Source organism: Cynoglossus semilaevis, chromosome 8 (assembly GCF_000523025.1).
Source record: "Cynoglossus semilaevis isolate Cse_v1.0 chromosome 8, Cse_v1.0, whole genome shotgun sequence".
Lineage (NCBI taxonomy): Eukaryota > Metazoa > Chordata > Actinopteri > Pleuronectiformes > Cynoglossidae > Cynoglossus > Cynoglossus semilaevis.
In genome coordinates, this window is record NC_024314.1 from 5,163,005 (window position 1) to 5,185,098 (window position 22,094).

Sequence of the window (22,094 nt, forward strand, 5' to 3'; positions counted from 1 at the left end):
TGTGTGTGTGTGTGGGTTTTCTCCATATACTCCACTGACAATTAAAAAAACAAATCTATTACAACGCGTCTGTTTCACACAGTGTTTGCTAAAGTATGTTCTCTATTTTTTAACAGTGGTAAAATGTCTAAAACTACTAAGATGTTCCTTATTTTGTGTTTCAGGAGCAAATATAGGATGTATTTTTGGCAACCTAAGGTGCCTTCACCGACTGGTTACCTATGGCATGAGCTGAATTCACCAACAGAGGGCAGTAATAGCATAATTTTGCTATACTGCAGGTAGTAATTCTGTGTTTTTATCTAACTACTGTATGTCTAACTAAATTAACTCTTTAGATGTCATTTTATACCGTCAGTGCAAGTCTGTTCAAAAGTGTGTCTAAGATTTAAAATTATTACCAGGCCCTCACGGCCCTTGATCTAAATAAAAGTACAGTGTGGTTATTTCTGAGTCTGTACTGTTCTGCAGCTGCAGGTTCAGACAGCAGAGGTCTCCCCTCACCTCAGACTGAAACCTATCACTAACAGATCCATCATGAGAAGCTGCTTATGAACCTTGTATTCAACTCAGAGTGAGAGAGTGACAGTGATGGACTTTTTCTGTCCCTGAAGCAAATCTGCCTTTCTGTCAGAACAAGGCAAGTGACAAGTGATACATTCCTGTTGACTCTTATTAGGAATTCATATTTTTACTAGATACTAGATTTTTCAATAACTTTCTGCTCTTCCTGTAACTTTTTTTCTTTAATTATCCTCCTGCTTTCAACTTCTGTCCTCAAACTTCCTCCTTCCTGGTTGTTTCTCCCCCCTGGGATTCTCCAAAATGGAACACTTTGTTAGAACTGTGTCAGTCAGTGACCTGATTCAGTTTCCTGCTGTCTCTCATCTTAAGGTGATTCCCACTATTGCAGCATTAGTACAGAAACTTGCAGCAGACATGCGGCAGCTTGAAACCATAAATGGCTTCTTTTTTTAAATGAATGAACAAATGAACAGAGCTCACGTTCAGCTGTTGTACTAGGATTTTTTTTTTGTCATGCAGCAAGTTGCTCCTTAGAGAAAAATACAGAAGTTCTTATTACCGATTTACTGCCAAAAGATTCATATCATTATCGTTTTCATTGTATATTATAAGCTGAGATGCTTCTACTGCATAGTATATGCCAGAAATGTAGATTATAGAAGTTTTCATGCAATATATATCTTATAATTTGATTCCATATGCACATAACTGAAAGAATGTTTGCTTTGAAGTTTTTTGTTTTTTTTTTTGGTCTTTAAACTCTAATATTCCTTCTTCTCTTTCAGCCCACAGTCAAAGTCTGATTTATTACTAAGTGAGTATTAACCTGCAAGATATTTGCTTTGGTGCAGAACAAAACAGTAACAGGAACATGTGATGAAAAATTACAAGAGGATTTGGAATCAATAAGGATTAAATTTAGGAAAATAAGAGAAAAACAGGAACTGTAGTAGAAAGGTGTGATGATAGCAAGTTTGAATCAGGGCACTATGGTGTGGTGTCACTACAGGCTCGTTTGACTCTGTCACTCATCTTTTGAGTGTCACTAGATGGCAGTGTAATGGAAACAATTCCAAATCCTAAAATGGTATTTATCTGCTTCTATACCATTTCACATTCACAGCATTTAAAAGCAGGTCTGTCCTTAATTTTAGCACCATTTTAGTTATACTATTTTCTATAGCAGACAAATTGTGTAATTTTACACCAGAATACAACCAATGTTACAATAATTTCAATATTTTATAGGTTTGCAATGTGGTCAGATAGTCCTTTTCACAAGGCACCTAATTATATTTTAAACCGCCTAATCTGTTTCTGTTGGATTCTGTATTCTAGCCTGCAATATGTTTTGTTTATCCCTGTTTATAATCAAACTATGTTTTCATATTTTTCCTATATATATCTGGGGGGCAGGGGGGTTGTTTGTTTTTGTGCACCCTCAATCTTAATTAAATACAGAGGATGAGCAGCACATATAAGATCCTTTTGTTCAGTTTTCTGTACTGTTTTTTTTTTTTTCAGAGGATGGGCTTTTGTCTCCCTTTCTGATGAGAGTTTTTAGAGGTTACCAAGGCAACTGTTGAATTCAGTTTCATTTTAGCTGCTGGGTTTGTCTTGTACATGTTCACAGCACCATCATATTCGAGGCAAATTCATTCCTGGCACTGATCAGCAGTACACGCCGGTCTTTGTTCATGGAAAAAGAATTTAGTTGTTTGTGTAGAATTGTAGAGTTTTTTTATTATATTATTGTTAATTTTAATGTATTTAGTTCGAACAGGAATGTGTCAGTAGTGAATAGTAAATTAAGATAAAGATTTAGTAATTTATTTGTCATTGTTGCACAGCATGTGTTCTCTGCATTCAACCAATCCCCATAGTGAGCAGGGAAACGGTGGTTCCTGAGTCACGTCGATGAATGCAACAGGTTGAAACCAAATTATCTGTCTATTTTTACACGCACACGTCTCTTTTTACTGTAGTAGTTTCAGTAACAGTTTGTTAAGTTTTAGGGCAGTTTTTATGACTTTGTACCGTTTTTTTTTTCAAGTTAGCTATGCGTTTTAGCTTGTGGCTAATTCTATGTTTGTAAATTCTTTGATCAATGTCAGCTGTTTTCTATTAATTCTGCTCTAAGTGTATTTATTTCAAGGCTACCCTTTTCTTCTTTCTTTCTATTTAAGACTTTTTTTGCTCTTTCTACGGAACGTTTTGGTAAGTTTTGGAGATCCTAATATACAGTTAGCTGGTGGCTATTTATTTTGCAAGTTTAGTTTGACCTATTTCTTTATGTTGTTAAAAATATTTTAAATATCTGGTGGCCAGTGTTTCCTATTTCCCTATTTTAGACAACGCTAACATCTAGAACCAAACAGAAATTAGCCTAGCTGCCCATTTCCCATGAAGAACTTACTAAAGCATTTTAAACAGTTATTTACTGGGCCAATAAAATCCTACCACCTGGGAATTCAAGATTAAAAACCAAAATGAGCCATGTAAGCCTGGACTTCTTGTTTATTTACCCTTTTTTTTATTTTTTATAAAAGGTTCATCATATCATATTTAAATAGGCAGAAGAAAGGAAATAGTATTAACTCCCAGAGAGGCTAGACATTTACTGAAATTATCCCCATGTTGCCACCTCCACAACATCTTTAGCTACAATCAACTCTGGGGCATTTAATGTCCTTTCACTGTTTTATGAGTGAAATTTACAGCCTTCTGCCCATCTCCCCCCGCCTTGTCTTTGGCATTGTCCTGAGGAGGAGGGTCACTGCGGATTTGCTCAGAAAGGAATTACCTTTTAAAGATGTCAGTGCTGCCGACATCAGTGTGAACACTAACAAGTGTCTTTCACATCATTTGAATGTCTCAGCATTCCTGATTCCCCTACCTGGATTTTAGTGCCTTCTAATATCAACCAAACAGTCTCTGTTCAGTTTTTTTGTTTTTTATACTTGTCGTTTGTTTGTTGCACTGTAAGATGCTGGTGCTGCGTTAGCGTTGCTGTCATTCATTTGTGCTCAATGGAAGATCAGTGAGTCGTTTAAAGAGGCTAATTTAATTTTTACATTTGTGCTCATGTGGTGGGGGTGGGAGTTATCGTTCAGCCGTGTGCACAATGTGCCAGGGGTTATAATTAACGTTACAAATGCAGGACACGTAGGCTATCATTACTGCTAATGTCTATCATGCCAATACCGATGTAATATCTGCAAGAGAATACAAAACACTTAAGTGCTTGTGTGTAGCAGTAGTAGTATTTGTCTGGATTTATGTGTGTAACAGACCAGACATGTCTGATAATGTGTGTGCGCGCATGTGTGTATGTTTCCGTAGTACTAGCACAGCTGCAGTAAAGCCCATCCCCTGCTTCCTTCTTCAATGAGACTTCCATCCTGGTAGTGAGGAGAGAAGCTGCACCATTGGCCACTCCCCTCTCTTCTGGTATTGGAGAGGAAAGGACGCCTCCCTCCCCTCTTAAATTGGTATGCAGGGGACACAGTTTATATGTGTATGTTCATATTGTTATTAGGTAATGGGGACAACTTGTGTTTTTAAGCTGTTGTTTGCTAAATTTGACATAAGCAGGTAAAATACAGTTAAAGTGCAGACAAGGAACTGATGTTGTTTTTTCTTGTAGATGCAAAGTTTTATCCTGAAGAAACTGGTAAATGAAAACAGGTAAATGCATGCTAAAAGAATTGACTTTAGCGTTGTATCCTGAAACACCACCCCGCCCCTCTTTTCTCCACATTCCATTTTAAAATATCCTGTCCTAACATTAATACAATGAGGCGTGACTCTGAGTGTCACGGTAGGACATCTTGCTTTATGTGAGAACAAATTGTGTCATTTTATGGTCTTGAAGGTCAAAAAGTACGTTCAAAGTAAATCACTTGTTTTTAGTCCATACACAGGCCGTCAGTGACACAAAATTGGTTTTAATTTAGAGATTTCACGCTCTAAGACACCTCTAAGACTCTGCTAAGATTATCCAACCAAATTTACCCATCTCTGTTGTTCTTCATTGGGTTGTAACAGAAGTTGTACACCTTCTGGGCTTTATTACTGCCACCTGTTGGGTCTGTTGTTCCCTTAAAAACAAATAACCAGAATTGTTCAATTTACTTGGAAACAACTGGAAGAAGAATCCCTTTGCCTTCTGGCTTTAATGGGGGGTCGCTACAACGATAGTCCCCATAGTGACCTGGCAGAGCTTTCATACCAGATGCTCTTCCTGACGTAACCAACGTGGGTGTTGTCGAACCCAGAGCCTTTGTTGCAGGTAGGTTTCCTATCGATGCTTCACTCTCGCTCTGCTTACAAAAGAAGAAGATTTGAAAATACAGTCAGAGGGTAGCAGCCCTGCTGATGATACACCATCATATACTTCCTGTTATGAATTTCTATTATTATTGTTGTTATTGTGGGTGTATTAAAAAGGTGATCTACACACATTATTCAATGCAGTAACTCTTTTCAGACAATAAATATTCAAAAATAAGATCAGCTTCTGTACCTAAATGCTGTGTTAATGCAGTTTGTTACAAGCTGTCCTCACAACTACAGCGAGATGTTTTCATGTGTGCCTCAGCCTGTGTGTTTGTGTGTGAGTAGAGGAAAGGGAGAGGCAGCAGTCAGTGCCGTGGGATAGAGGATAAAGAGAGAGAGGAAGGAGGAGGAGTAGGAGAGTGAATGAGAAGCTGCTGGCTGTGCCTTGCTGCTGCATGTCTGCCGTCTGCTGCTGCTGCTGAAGCTGGTGTTTTTTTTCTTCCTCCTCACAGCCACACCGCACTGGTTCTGGGCGCAGCCACGGCTCCAACATCCACACTCTTCTTCACACTGGCGAGGAGAGAAAAGGCAAAGGGACGTGCTCAGCAGGATTTCTCCATCAACCGACGAGGGGACGCAGCAGCTGCAAAGGGGGCCTGACTCTACAATTTAGGCAGCAGCTGCTTCCTCAACCAAACCCCCTTCCACCTTATCTCATCCTTTACACCACCACCACCACCTCCTCCTCCTCTCCTCTTCTGATCCTCCCTATGCCCTTGTCCTCGGTGGCTCCACTCACCTCCCTGGCCAGTATATGGATAGAAGCTCCCTGTTTCAGCTCATACAAGAGCAGGTAAGCCACTGAGCAGTTGAGGTTTCTATGGTTACAGGCTCCTGACCACCTCTTTCCAGGGATGGAGACGTGGAGGCTGGAGGTGAGAGGGATTGACTGCACAAATTGAGAGACTGGTGATGGATGAGAACGTTGTGGAACCATGCGGGTCCTGGGGATGTGTGGTCCAGTGAGTCACAGCAGGAGGCTGGGTATCATGTCACGGTCTGTTGGAGGAGTATTCTGTGTGGAAATAGATTGACGTGTCATTATCTGTACAGGTGGACTAATGTCCTGCATTCAGCGTGTATAGAAATGGATATAACAATGACACATTTACCCAGATGTTAAAGCTGATGCATTGGCTTGCGGCAGTTCTGCTGTATGATGCTGAGTGGGTGTGTGTGTTGTGTGGGCGTGTGTGTATGTGTGTGTGAGTAAATCTTCCTGTTTACTTACCCCTGCCTTCAGAATAGAAGCTGTGATTTGACTTTCACACCGCGCCCCCTTCTCTCTCTCTCGGTTTCTGTCATGTATGGATAATCACGGTGCTGCCAGCTGCATACAGTGTCAAATGGTAATTTTAGCATCTGGATTTCTAGAGCCATCCACCCCAAAGTCCTGTGTTTTTTACTGACCAAACAAATCTATGTTTAGCTCTGGTCTACCATCGCTGCATTTAACAAGGCAGCACAGATGTGGACAGAGTTGTTCTGTGTGTATTTACACACTGACATATGGGAGACTGTGAGCTTCATGGTCTGCTCCCATGTCTGGAATTATTGTTATTTGTAGTAGAATTTTAGGTTTGTACTCAGCTTCTCTGATGCAGTTGATGTTCCGTGGTCCATGAGTGGAGTACAGTCTGTGTCATTTCTGCTCTTCAGTCTTAAGTTTTCACTAAAAAACAAACAAATTGTTTTTAAGCCTATACATGTTCATGTTCTAATGAATATTAGGACAAGAAGAACACAAATGCAGCATGTATTTACGAATAGTAAAGTCAAGATAATGTGGAGCTAGACTTGAAACTTTTTTTTTTTCGTTATTGCCGCTATCAATGTTTTTGCGCTACTGAAAATTGTTATTTTAGAGATTTAGTTACATTATCCCCCAAGTTTTGGCAGCAACTTTTAACCCTTGAGTTGCTTTGCTACTAGTGAGCAAGTCTAATTTTATCACTGATTTCCAAAATACCAGCCATAAATACCTTGGCTGGCATTTTCCTTTAATAATGACTGAGAGGATCACTTGTCTGTTTGTCTGTTCTTTTCGTATGTGTAGGTATCTTTGTTGATGGACAGACACATTGGTCAGTCATTCTTGTCCAAAAAACAGGAATTGATTTTCTGCTGCAAGGGTTTAGGGCTCACGAGTGGCCCATCAGCAACATATTGATCATGGAACCCCAGAGGCTCAGTGTGTGTGTGTAAGTTAGTGTGTGAGTGCTTGCTGCATTTTTATGAATGTGTGAGTGGGAGAAGCCCATGAGGATAGAGTGAGAACATGCTCTGTGGTCAAACTGTTGATTCATTTTCAATACGAGCACTTTAATAATAACAACTGCAGCACTTAGTAAAACCTCAGCGGTGCTTATTTCTTCACAGACAGCTTGTAAATGCAGTATCAAAGAGTCTGACTCATCCCTGTCAATATTCATTATGTAGCTGCAGGTCTGGACTGTAGATGAAGCCAATATTTCCACGTTGTAAACACACAGCTGTTACACCGACTGTAAAGCCTGGAACTGCGCTCAAGTGGACTGCTGCTGAGCAGACCACAGTCCTATTTCACTCACATCTAGACCAAATCACCACCACTGGCTGCTGAAAGGCATTTCCCACTCTTGTGACGAGTGGTGGCTTTTGATTTGGACTAAAGCTCCGTAGTTACACTCAAATGAGGCATTTTCAGCCCACACACACACACCTTTCAGATTTGGAGTGGGCAGCCTGGTTTTTAACCCAGTCTTTCCTTGGTTCTGAACACTGGACACATGTTTGTTTTGCCTCCTGTTCTCACAGCTCTGTCCTTCCTATATTTATACTTTGCATTTATTTGAGGTTCTTTACTGATTCTACAGGATCATATCAGCTGTTATAGTACCAACAAGAAAGACTGCAGGTTTGCCTTAAAGGCCTCTTAAAGGAGGAAACTGGCAGTTTTCACACACACTGTCCTGCAGTTTGAGGTCAGTGTGTACTGTCATCGGTTTTATAAAGACTTAGACTTAGACCATATCCAAAAATTCACTCTTCATTATTGTCTCACCCCTTGAGTATGTTTACCAAGAAATATATATATTTGCCTAAACGGGTACAGTTGTCACTGTCACCTGCAGAACGATTTAGTTTTGGAGCAACCTTATTTCCTATTTTATTTTCTGCTGATACGTGCGCTACTAGCTGAACTAGGAAAAACACAACAAAAACAAAGGCTTGTGTTGAAAAATGGATGAAATTTGTTCCCTTACGTGGAATTAGTTCCAAGTGACAGCATTACCTTATCAAAGTTACTGCTTACTTTTACACCATTTGCTTTTAACCTGCACTTGTTTTTGATTGTGTTCATTTAAACTGCCACTGGTACAACATTGTTTTAGAGCCTCTAAACTTTAATGCCAGTGCCTGGCATTTGCCTACATCAGTGTGGGATGCTTTGCATACAAATTCTCTGAGCACTGCAGGTCTGAAGCGGAGCATCTAATGTGGCGCTATCACACTGAACCACACGAAAATGCTGCAGGGAGGTAAAGCAGGGGGGGCAACAGTGCCACGGGAGCGAGTTTATTTGTCTTCATCTGCAGGAAGTAGTGATGCTGAGCTGGGTGCTATTTCTGGAGTGTGCACGTTCACATGTAAGCTGAGAATCACATATAAACAGAACAACATACCAAAACACTTCCTCTGATAGTCGCTCCACTGCAGTGCCATTGATAAAGCAAGTGAATGGTCTGTAGCACTCAGCAGTTAGAGTACACTATCATTATTTGCTCAATATCTCCCCCTGTGTCATTCAGTTCTTATCAAGCTTATTTATAGCCCTGCCTTAAGGACTTGGGTGCTGTGTATTACTACCACGACTTATTTAGTGTATCAACTAGAAGCTCACTGCTGACTTTTCATCATTCTCTGATGCTGGTTTTTTTACTCAGAGGTATTTAAAATATCCTGCAGTTGTTTGAAGGCTAAGTTCTCCAACTGAAGAAAGCCTGGTTTCACATCTCAGTGCAGCCACATTTCAGAGCCACAGTAGTGAAGTTTAGGTGCAATGATGGTAACAGCGGTGCAGGACATGAATTGTGAAAACTCATTAGAGCCGTGGCACTGTTGCTGCTGAGCACCAGCCAGTGCCCAGGGGGCAGGAGAAGCGATTCAAAGGCTTTTTTTAATCTGATGCCATGCAAATATGTGAGGTGCTCTGTAAATGTCACTACCCTCTGCCGAAATAGAGCCTGTTCAGGCTTCACAGGACTCTTCACACAGACCAAAAGGAGCCTGAAGCGTTGGTTTTATCACACTGGGTTACCACTGTGTCACCGTCATTAGACCTGGGAGCCCAGCCTCATCCCAAGTCCCACATTCAGACCAGTTATGGCCCTTGAACATGTTTTATGTGGCCCTTGACTTACATGTATTATATTTATGGTCTGCCAACAGCTAATAAATCTTACAAGCACAGGTTTTAATCCATCTCTTAAGGTTTGAAGCCAACAATGCTTTGCTTTGCTTGCCTTGTGAGTCAAGGTCTAATGTAACCAAATGGAATGTGCCAAATAATGCTGAAGTACCAGCAAACATGGCCTTATTAAAAGTAAAACTATGTGAGCTACAAGGAAATGACATTTGTTGTTAAATCTGTGTCTGGAAATAATGAGAAATGCAGAATAAGAAGCTATTGATCACGACTTTGAAAACTCTAAAAGATTGATTTTCAATCTTCAACACGTCTTGATTATTTCAATCAAAAAGAAGAAAGTTAACAGTCGAACCACACATTTAGAGGGTAGTTAATGTGTGATGTCAGGCTCATTGATTAGTCCGGTTAAGAGTTTCTTTTTAGAAGGCTGTGTAATTGACTGTAGGATGTAGGTTTTGCCAGATTCCTCAGCTGTCTGCTGACTGTCCTGGTTTGTCCAGGTTAGAGAAGTAGTTCCTGAGTCTCTGTGGACCAGACTGATAAAGCAGTCTGTGGTCTGGGGTCAGTCTGAGTTGCTGCACTGAAAGTAATCGAGGTCCTGGGGGTTAACATTGAGATCATTCTATTGCAGTCAGCGTTTCACTCCTCTCTGACCTCTTCCTCCTCCTCCTCCTCCTCCTCCTACTCATGTATACGTTTTCATTCTGTCGGTTCCAGATCCACTCCATTGAGCAGGAGAACAGCAGACTTTATTTACAACAGTTTTTTAAAAAACAAAAAGTAACCCCCTTTTAAAGTATGACAAACTGTTGAAGCCCTATTTACATACATAAAAATAAAAAAGATAAATATAGCAGAAGCTGTACTGTTGAGATTCCTAAAAACAAAACCAGCCACGTTTGTTTGTTCACGGTTAACATTCATTAGAACAGTGAGGATAATATGTATGTGTATGTACAAATATACATAAATGCCTGTTTTATACATATTTATCTCTTTGTAAAGGCAGGCTAATAGAAAGGGCAGTTATTGCTTAATTACAGTAATTATAACTAACTTTGTGACTAATCCAAATGATAAAATTGATTATATGGAAAAATGTCAAGAAAAATATGCAAAATAGTGTACTCATAATGAATGTGTCTAAATGAGAAAATGAGTATTGAATAATTGGACGTACAGCGCTCTGTCTTTATCTCTACATTAAAGATAATTAACATGTGGTTCTCCAACTGGCTATTGTTCAAAACCAATAGGTATCCTTGATCACGTTTATTCTGACTTAAGTTTAAGCAAAAGAAAATGCTGATTTTGTTTTTTTTTTTAAGTAAAACCTGATTTCTCTGACCAATGTAATGAAGTCTTTGAAATGTCCTGCAGAAAGAAACCAAACATGGCCTGTTCACTAACTCCACCATCGATCCATTATCCACCAGCCACGCCTCCCTCCACATCTAATCCACGTCTTTGTCTACCACGTCACTCCTGCCTCATTGGTCTCTTTAAGCCCCACCATTTTCCACAGCTGCTCAGACATCCTTCTGTCTTTCATCGTCTCTCTACCTCTTTTCCTATCCTTAGACTTCTAAAAGCCACTGTGTCGGGGGGAAACGAGGGTGAGACATAAGAAAAGTGTGACACACAGGCGACTGGTAACCATGGAAACACCCACAGCTTGTGTCCCTCTCACCAATGTTGGATCATTTCAATAACAGCTTCTCTCTGTCTGTGTGGGGTTTTTTTTTAACTTCCCGTTCTCTTTCCTCTCTTATTCAGACACATCACCCCTGGAGTGTCCTAAGAAAAAGCAGACTCTTCTTGCCAACAGTCATTCATCTGACTATGCCTCGTCTCACTAATTGATAACGCTAATTGGGTACAAGACCCAATCCTCCACATCTTTATATCCTCAGCAGACAGACCCCTCTGTGTAACATTCTTCCTCAGTAAGGCCAGACAATGAAGGTATCTGTGCACTGTGACAGCTCAGCATCAACACTGGCTGTGCTGTAATGTGCACAGCCATATACAGTGAGCCTCTGTGTGTTTCTGAGGCGCTACTGCTGCTGCTGCTGCTCTATGTGTAGTGATGTGCTGACATATGGAGGCTGACAGTTATCAGACGTCCCCAGTGTGGCTCTCTGTTCCCCCTGTCAGGCTGGGCTGAGCCAGAAGCGCATTAGAATCTGATCTATCTCCCCTCGGCAGCAAGTGGATGCAGAGTGCTGGAGTGTGTCACAGTCCTCTTAGAGAGTACCAGGACTTTGCTGGCTGACTGCTGGGCTCGTCAGACGTGGAGAGTAACAGCATTTTTATTCTCTGCATGTCTTTTGTTTTATTTCGGTCTTGCCTCCACACTTGCTGCTCTTGCTCTTCTCCTCCTGCTCTCATTTACGGACTGTTCCACTGCACTTACTGACCACGTCTCCACACTTTTGGTCTCTCTGCTGCCTTTGTTTTTTTTTTAATTCTCTACTACCCTCTGTACTCTTCACATCTCAAAACACCAGCTCTATCTGCTCCACTTTACCTGGCTCTCCTCCATCTCCAGGGATGAATGTGTTAACAAACATCCACGGACCTCCCAGTTAAAGGGATTACCTAAAAATAGATCTGGGGCTGTTTAGTTTCTCCTCAACTTTAGTCACAATGTGGGCTTTAGGTGCATTGGTGTGTGACATTATTCAGGGACGAGGACGTCCTGTGCACACATGAAAGAAACTGGGCACTTGTTCTACATATAGCAATGAATTCAGGCCCTATGTAACCCACATTATGTATTTAGAAAGTGGACCACATCAAAACTGAGCATGAACTAAAATAAGCCCTAATCAAAAAAAAACTTGCTCCCACCTAATGGCCAAAAAAGCCAAACCCGTGGCCCCTAATCTGATTACTAGAATGTGTTCCAGAGGAAACGGATACGTGGCTGTAGCTGTGATAAGTGAAACAGTTTGTGTGGGTCACTGCACCGAAACAATTCTGGTTATATTGAAATGTGATCAGTGGCAGAGACTAATTATTCCTGATCTGTTTCTTAGATCTGTTCCCAATGGTTGTGTTCTGTCATCGGAGCTGTGTCTGTGAATAACCCAAGGCTTCTACTGAGAAGTTTATACAAATGTTTGATCTACTCTGAGACGTGTAAACGTCATTATCTGGTGCTGTTCTATGTATTTCCTTGCCTTTAAAAATTGTGTACTTTTAAGTCTTGTGGGTACGGCTGAAAGTGTCTTTTGCTCTTGTGAGCTATTTTAAATAACTTCCATAATATTTTATTCTGCTAAAACATCTGTTTTGAAGGGGATTTTGTTGGAAGTGAAGCCCACTACAGGGAGCGCCAAAATATGGCAAACTTTGGTTTTGAGTTTGTGAACCACTTTCTAGAACCAGAATGCATTGCAGTCAATGGGCCAAGTAAAACTGTCTTCAATGGTATGAACGTAGATTGACTTTACATGGCCTTTGTTTTGTTATGTTGTACATTGTGTTGCCCATCATGAGGCTTAGAGTAATCCAGAATGGTTGAGATTTGTTGCCCAACTTGTGAACCCTTCTTATTTGTGTACAAAAGTATTACAACAGAGCATCATCATCCCACTATGTGTCGAATTGGGTCTTTCTGAACAAGCTCATTAGTCACTGCCTCCTTTGAACTCTCCCAGGTGGATTAATAATAGTAAACACTGAAGAGAACAAAAAAGTAGATTAAAAGTAATGAGTGTTTAACTAAATGACTATACAACCTCTGAGAACACTGTAGAGGGAGTCAAAGCCCACCGAGCAAACATGCACAGAAGTAGAATGATCTTCTTTCCTTCTTGGCTGAGTAGTAGAGCTCTAAGCTCTGAGCCTCCGCAGCAGAGTCTAACACGCTGCCGCCGCCGTTTAATGCTGCTCCCCTCATGCAGCGGGTGTAATTCAGGCGTCTCAACTCCTCAGAGCAGGACATGTCCAGACTATAGCAGCCTAGGTGGGATTCTCCTTGCACACACGACATGGGCAGAGATGATCCAAGCGTGACTGACTTCACTCTGATGCAATATCCGAAAACAAGCTATCCTCCCTGAGGCTACAGGAGGCTGTTGGTTTAATGGTTGCAATTCTAATGAAGCACTGTTAACATTCAGGAAACAGTCAAATGAGGAGCAGCAAGGTCTCTTTCCATGTTGTCCCTTTGTGTTTGTCTAAGTTCTCCACACAGTCATGTCCCTAGAGACGGGTGCAAAGAAAGAAAAAACAGTTCTTTGACGAGCAACTTAATGGCAAGTTAGAGCAGTGTAGAACATCAAGTCATACTGTATGTAAGTTAAGGCGCTGCCCAGAAAAGCCACATTACATAAACCACACTGCCTACATTTTCCAAGCCATTTTTAAACTGTCACTATTTCAGACAACTGGACTGTTTTTATGACACTCTGCAGCTCACATCGATTACGAACTGCAACGGCAGCAGTAACCCATGTGGCTGTGGGTTTCAGCGAGTGGTGATTATGAAACAACACGTTGAACAGCAAACCAGACCGAGGACAAAAGTTGGAGTTACCGCTCTGTGAGCCAAAATTGAACTTGATGAAACGCAGAATTTCACAGCTTAGCTTATGCCTTTTTTTCTTTTTTTTACCAAAGTGGCATCTCTGACTTTGAAACTGCATATTATTGCATATTTTTATCTTGATTTGATTAAAAGTTCATCTTTTTATGTTTACATTACATTGTACAGGCTGTCAGTGTTTTTATGCTTGTGTACATGGCCTAGTTCTGTTCCTATGAAAATATTGATCCCTTTACGGACCAGTGTGAGGGCTACATTCAGGTTCAAAAACATACAAATTAGTGGATAGCTGTCCTCCCCACACTCCTCTCTCCCCTGGGGACACAGACGCTCTTATACCTTGGAAAAACAGGCTTCTCTTTGATGCATTTCTGTGATTTGTCAGGTCAAAGGCCCTGTTTTACCGAGAATAAAAGCAGATCTTAGGAAGTATTTGCGCTGATATGTTGTTGATTTACAGTGCATTAAACACCAATGGTATTTTAACGAAATTGATCCACATCACTCAGAAAAACTCACAGACGTTACCTTAATTTAATATCAGTGTCAGAGTTTGAGCCATTTTCCCTGTGGCTCTCTTTGTCTTATAGCATCCATTAATCTCTGTGCTCTGCCTCTGATGCTTCTCCCCCGTGGCAAGAGCTGTTATTTTTATGATTATTACCTTGTTTTTTTTTCTTTTTTTTCAGCTGGACCCAGAGAACACCGGTTTCATTGCAGTGGAGAACTTCACTAGCTTGGTGGAGGACCATGAGCTGCAGCTGGACCCGTCTAAACTGGACATGCTGCTAGCCCTCGTCCAGAGCAATGAAGAAGGACAAGTGTGCTACCAGGAGCTCATTGAGCTGGTGAGTGCACAGCCCACCCTCCCCGAGAGGAAAAAATCCCACTCTTTTGTTTAAATTTTTGAAAAGGGTAGAGAATTGATTCAGACAGAGGCAGTCGGTTCTGCAGTGGCAGAAATTGACTGGACCATTCAGGTCATTGTCCTGCAAGAGGAGGATCAATCTCTCCAGTTAATGTGTCAGTAAATCCAGACACTTAACTTCACAAGGTTCCCACAGCAGGTGCTACAAAATAGTACCAAGCTCAGAAAACAGCATTAAAGGATGAGTTCAGTTTTTTTTTTTTTGCTCAGACTGGTTCTAATAAGTTCTGACAGACGTGCATTGCCAGGGTCACTTGTCTTTGCTAAATAAATAGCTGCTACAGCAAAGAACAAGGAGAAACTGATTTCATTCCACTGAACACAAGGTTCATTTAGTAAAATCTATGCCTGAACAGGCCTATCATAGTCTTAGAATTTGTTTTTCACTTTATCACAACATGAGACAAACATTTAACCCGTGACTCCCCAGAGGCTAAAAAGAAAATCATTGATTTTCACATCTGGGCCCACAGGAGTTGTTCAGCTGTGACTGTCTCTATACTTCACTTTGGTGTTTGAAATCTTTTCTTCTAATTTACCTTAGCGATACAGATTTATTAAATGACACTGCAGTAGAGCAGGAGCCCTCTTGTTTCCGACAGCTAAAAGTGCTGACTTTTCTTAACTGGTGTTGGTGCAAGTGTGCAAAATTTAGTTTCAAACTCGACAAAGCTGTCTGAAAAAAGGCATTAAGCAGCAAAAATATGATGGTGTATATATAGCTTTAAGAAGGTGTCTCTTATTTAATAGTTTTAGTACTTTAAAAGGTAAAAAGCATTGTCTAATTAAATTCTACATTAGTATTTGTAGTGAAGTGTTTGACTGCGCTCACAACCCAAAGAAAACCGAATGGCATCATATGTGCCTTTACCTGTTGATCACAGTATTTTTAGACTTCTGACAACAGAACTCTACAGTATGTTTATATAGACTTAAGTTCTCCCTTAGTTTACAGATAAACACTCCATGTCATATTGCCTTTATGATTAACTTTCTCTCAGTCTCAATTCTTTGCCCCTTTGCCTTTGCTATGGCTAAATTCCCTTCTCTCTACTTCATATCTGTTTTGCAACACTTACGTCTTACAAATTCACGCAGTGCTTAAATGCAATGTACGTGGATGGCTGACTCTTCAAAACCTGTGGGACTGTTGGGCGGTAAAAGTACCTTGATTAATTCAATGCACTACCATTTCTGCAGCATTTCCTGAAGTGTCCTTAAGCTCTCTTCCCTCCCTTGTTGCTGTCTATTTCTGTTTATCTGTCTTTATCTGTTGTTATTAGTTTTTAGTTTTAGGGCCGTCCTATCTCTGACCTTCCCTGTTTTCAGTCAGGTTTTCCAATCCTCCTTAATGATTCCTCTTGAACCGTCAGATATCATCTCCTTCTGTTCCATTGCCCACTCCTTATGAGCATATGGTAGGTGAAAAAATAGAAACCTGCATCACCTCTAAACAGCATCTGGGAGAAACTTAAAATGCCCATCAGCCAAATGCAAATTAGCTTCGATTAGCCCTATATGGCTGGAAGCAGTCAGTAATCTGAGGTAATATGAGAATAACCAACTTCACATTGATATCGACTCTACCGAACCTTATTTTTAAAGATTTTTCTGCTGCAGCACACATGAACACATTGTTTTTTTGTTTTTGTTTTTCTGCTTTTGCATCATCAATTAATGCAGCAGTCACTTCCTCATTCCCTCCTTGATGTAGACCGTCTTATAAATCAAGACCAACATACTACGTTCATACACATGAACACTGCTGCTGCAGATTTGCTGACTGATTTAGTGGGTAGTCAAATGTTGATGCGTGTCCTCCGTGCAGCCTGTGATTCTAGAACCTTCCCAAAGTCCCTTTAGGTCTCTGGGCTCAGTTCCAGGCCACCATGTGGACAGTGTCACATGGACCGTGGCATTTTCAAACAGGTCATCAGCAAACACCTCAGGTGCTTGTTCTTACCCTCTCTCCTTGGTCTCTGCTGACTTTTAAAATTTCCATGACACCTTCCAGATTTTTTTGTGTTTCTTGGCTCTCCATTAGATCCATGGGTCCGACTCCCTCCCTCACTGTTTTTTTCACCTCCACACTTTTTGTCACCTCCACACTTTTTCACGTCTGTGTATCTCAGACAGATTTATTGCCAGTGGCACGCAGAGTGTGACAGAGCAGAGTCGTATTTTTGATTTGAAAAGTTCTGTGCTGTCATTATATTATAGTCAGTGCCTAAACTCTGGAGTCTGTATTGATTTGTGGTCTGGCCTCAACTGAAGATTGCACTCCCATATGATTAAATGAAGATGGCAAGGTGTGCGTGTGTGTGTTTCTCTTATGTGGGTTGTGTGTGTGTTTGATTTGTGGTCTGTGGATGCTCAGCATACCAGCTGCTGGGATTACTCAGGTTTCTTTCTTCAATAAGATTGTACAGCAGATGCAGAATGTTAGCATATTTTTTGTTTTACTTAGAAAATAGATAAATGGTAAACTATTTACACAGCTTTAGCGTTTTTAACACTATTTGTTTTAAATGAGTGTGTTTAGGATATGCGTGTTTACCATTGAGGTGCAGCCGGTTGCTATGGTTGTGCAAGGGTAGTTGCACCATGTAGTGTCACATTTGCTGCAGCTTAAATGAAATGCCCTGCAGCCCACGTTTTGTCATTTGTGTTAAAGAAGAGAAACTTTCTACACATTGTGTTGACATTATTGTTTGTAAGTGCATTTTTACACCGTTGATATTTTTAAATCCGCTAAATGAACATTGCTGTATGTTTAAGGCAGTAATTGTATAATAATTTAAATAAATGTAATAATTTGTAATAATTTAGTTTAATATTTTAAACCCATATTGTATAACACTGGTAAGACATTTTGAGCAAATCAAAGGGCATAAAACTTGGTCTAAAAATATTCATGAGCCAAAGGTAAGCTTAGGTACAGGAGCTGAGACAGAAACAGAGTTAATTTATTCTGCATTCTCTCAGTGCCGCTGTAGATCCTGTGAAGGCTGCTCCTGTCGGCCTCAGCGGGTGAAAATGTGTTTTAACCGCTCTGTCAAGCAGCAACTGTGTGTTAGGCCGAGTGTACGTGATAAGAGCCTCTCTGATTTTGTTTACGTTCAACCCGCTTTTCACATGGGGTGATCTCAGCCGGGGGTGGAATAAGTAAACCTCATCCAGCAAATGCAGACACACATACACACTACACGTGTAGTTGGTGTAACTTTTCACTACACTGTTAATATGCATTTGCACAATCTACCCTCGCACTGTGACGATAAATTTAGCATCACGACACATTTCCGCATAATTACACTCAGATATTCTGTCAGCAGAAAAGACTGTGAGACGGCAGAGGGAGCAGCTGCCTCCTGGAGGGGATTTGTCCATCTTAAAGTTAAATATTTCTACATATCTAACCAGTGATTTCTGATAAATAAGTTTACAAAAGACATGTTGTTTGACACAAGACCGTTCCTGAGTTTTCGTGTACCCGACGATGTCATTTGAGGCTCTAACACTCGTAAATGTTTTACGTGCATGTCTTGACGACACCTACGAAGTTTATCATGAACATCTCTTATTCGTTATGTCTTTTTTCTTTATTTGCTTGCATGCTAATACTGTCTAACTCTAACTAAATTAGCATGTTCTTAAGCTGGCTTACTCCCTCTCACACACACACACACACACACAACACATACGACGGAAACCGTTTCTAATTAGCTACTAAGGCTACTATTTTTGTTTTATCGCTAGCTATATATATTTTTTCTAATTGTCACCTTGTGGGTTTTGTGTCCTAGGAAAGCTTTTGTGGACATTGTCCAGTCAGACCGTGTAATTTAAATAAGTAAAGGTCTATTTTAGGAATCATGCAAGTACAAGTTCAGGTATTTTCAGAGTTATTTCAGTCTTAACCCCTTGCTTATTCCTGAACCTGCTGTACACCCTTGAAGATGTCTTAAGGGGCCCCTGTGAATGTTTCTATGGAGACAGATGCTACCTTTCAGCTCATTCAAAGGCTTTCTGTTTTTTAAAGAGCTTCTGTCTCAATACGACGCACTTCGCTTAGGTTTCAAGATATGAAGAGGTTTTTTTTTTTTATTTTAGTTTTAGAAAAGCAATGATTAAACCAAGAGTTAAGTGCTGCTGCTGCTGCTGCTGCTGCTGCTGCTGCTGTTGCTGCTGGCGCTGCGGGTGCGGGCGGGGGGGTGTGGCGGCGGCGGCGGCTGCGGCTGCGCGGTTCGCTCACTAATCCTTGTTTTCCGGACAAAACGGGACGGAAAATCTCCGTATAGTCGACTAAATGGGTGTTTGTCCAGGCTTGTCACGACCCGGTGGCGTGTTGTATGTATATACTGTGTGTGTGTGTGTGTGTGCGCCCGTACAGCCATGTTGGCAGTGACCTTTCCAATATATTAAGGATTTGGTCAAGAAAGAAGTCGAGTATTTGGGTCAGTGTATTGAATCAGCCTGGCTGTGATCTGCACTGATTTAGACTGACTGTATGAAATTTAAAAGAGCCAGCTGAGTAAGTCTGTGCAGGGACTCACAAATTAGATGATAAGTGGATTATGGCGACACTGTTAGCCTGATGGCTGTGAATCAAAAGCTTCATTAAAATTCACAATCATCTCATATTGTCATCCACCTCTTACTTTGGTTGATCTGTTTTTATTGTGCTATTATATGACAAGACTCTAGTTTTATGTTCTTGCCTTTAGGGGTATTTTTGCAACATTTTAAGACAATCTTCTTTTTATGTCCTTTTTGTTGTCTTGAAATTTGTCTGAAAAGTTGTAATTGTTTGCATCACTGTAAATCTAAGATCCAATTTTGGTGGATGACATGTGAAAACACATTTGGCGTAGCATGTTCTAAATGACCCACAAAAAACTTTGGTGTGTTTCCTAAAGGAAGCCCAACTGGACAAACTTTACTTTTCGAAGTCACCATAAGCTCTGGTCTTGCAGATTGTAGTGAAATTGGCAGAGATTTCACAGCCAATTAGTGCGAGCCCTGCTACTACATGATCCTGTTCTGTGTGTCTATCAGCAGAAGTGTGTGTGTGAAAAATGTTCACTTCCATAAACCCCCATCAAAATCAGAGCAGATAATGGATTCGAATTTCTTTTCCAGTCTGTAGTGCAGACGTCTGAATGGCCGTCAAAGCCCTTTAATTGTTATTACTAATTAGTATTGAGCAGGGAGGTATTGACCATATGGTGCTGCTAATTAATCCATCAAGGACAATTGACTTAAGCTGAGTGCAGCATGTACAGTAGCTAGCAAGAAGAGTCGGATGGATCATGGTGTTTACACACACTGATGGACAAACATACACACATTCACACACAAACTGTCCCTAAAGGGTAAAGCTCTCTTTATCTTTGTGCTTCCAGTCGCAGCATCAGTTATTCCCTGGCAGACGTTGCCTCGTCAGGGAACTTCTGCTGTTTCTCCCGCACAAGTCAAAGATCAACCCTTCTTTCCACACACCACTGATGTCATGTGACAGTCAGGGCACTTCACTTCATCACTATCACATCTTTTCATGCAGTTTTAGATGCTACATGTGAGTTTGCCAGTGTCTCTCGTCTCATCCGTCTGCTCTTCATACGTCTGCTAACGGTGACTGTAGAGGCTCCAGCTCTGTGTTCTATAGTAACAAAGTAAAGCAGAATGAGAACCTGGGTCATAGGAGACTAATATTTTAGAGTCGGTATGAATGGAAGAGAATATAGCACACCCAAGAACTGTCATAGTATATACACACACACACACACACAAATATATATATATATATATATATTGTTTTGTCCAATGCTTTGTTTCTTAGATTATTTACCTTTTAGGTTAAACATTTATCAAATTTTGCTGTAGGTTTCAGTAGTGTTCTTAACAAACATCTCCACAATCTTCCAGCTAACCTTTAGATATTTATGGACTGACTTCCAGCTTTATGTTGCTTACAATTTAAACTTGATTATATCTGAGCTAATGTTTACTGAATTTGGTAATCAATTATCTCTATGGCATTGAGTTACATATTTCAAAATTCTCATTTAACTCTTTTCTATGTGTGTTTTAGTTTGTCATTTTTTCTGTCCAATTTTAACAGTTCTGTCTTAAAACTAGACATTTCTCTACCAGGGCCATTTCAGTAAAATATAAAGATGTTTGGAATGAGAAAAGAATCTCACCTTTGCCTGCACTGGTCGCCTGCAGAATCTGTAAATGAGCTCAGTGGAGCAAGCACCTCATATTCCTTTCTTAATTTCCCTCTCCTCTGCCTCCTAATGTCCCTCTACTCTTCTTCCTCCGTATTCACTCGCTGCCTCAAGTACAACTATAATTGCATTTTCCAGGACTGATTTCCATACTAAATACGCATGCCCCCATCTGCGGAGAGCCGGCGGCCGAGCTCAACATCACTCTGGTTATCATAGTGCACCAGGACCTCACAGCCTCCATGTTTAACCACCGGTATCATAATTACTCACTGTGAGGGAAGAACTTACCGCATCCTGTTCTTCAAAAACTCCCAAAAGGGGTTTTCCTCTAGCTGTTTCATAAAAAGGAAGTTTTCTTTTATTCCAGGAACATTCTCTGCGCTGCCTTCTCATTATTTGCTCATTTATTTACAGCCCATGTCCTTCAGTATTTAGCTCATTAGCTTTTATAGATATTGACCCACTATTACTTTCACTGCGGCCCCCGCAGTGTTGACATGTAATGAGGCTAAAAGCAGCAGGATCGGCCTAATGAATTACAACATAGTGCACTTAAACGGTGGGTTGCACTTCGCACGGGTCTCGTTCCATTGCACTTTACATCAGGCTGCTGCTGTCTTGTCTCAGGTTATTATCAAGAATAAGCTAGACACACACACAAACTCACTCGTCATATAAAAGTGTTGACAGTAGCAGCTCCTTCCTCCGTGTCGTCTATCTCCTCCTTTTTTGCTCTTTTCTGGAAAGTGATTCTGAAGATATGTCACCTCGCATCACAACATGGAGATTATCGCTTAGTCAGCCTGCATTGTTTCTCCCTGAGGAGCTGTGGCGCTTGAGCTGCACGGCAAACATCTGCCTCCGCAACACATAAATCTTACATGTAATGTACAAACACTTGGTGTTGGTGAGTTACTGTGGGCTGATGGCTAAGGATCCCTGCCTTCTGGTCAGACAGTATTGATTGTGGTGGAAAAGGAGTTTAATTAGGGCCCAGCACAGACGGGAAAAAGTGTCAGAGAAAGTGAGCGAGAACTGAGCGATACCAAAAAATAATCAAACTTCTGATGAGAATGAGGTGTTTCCTGATGAAACTTTACT

General features: G+C 40.8%; 1 protein-coding gene across 1 annotated transcript in view; it reads left to right on the top strand.

Annotated features, from left to right (window-relative positions):
* Positions 1 to 214: 214 nt before the first annotated feature.
* The window catches only part of rhbdl1 (rhomboid, veinlet-like 1 (Drosophila)), a 45,743-nt gene continuing 23,863 nt past the window's right edge, over positions 215 to 22,094 (top strand). Inside the window, exons 1-3 of the mRNA XM_025057740.1 lie at positions 215 to 4,016; positions 4,172 to 5,656; positions 14,519 to 14,677. Coding sequence (XP_024913508.1) covers positions 5,618 to 5,656; positions 14,519 to 14,677 — 198 coding nt within the window. The 5' untranslated portion in view covers positions 215 to 4,016; positions 4,172 to 5,617. The remainder of the gene's footprint in view (positions 4,017 to 4,171; positions 5,657 to 14,518; positions 14,678 to 22,094) is intronic.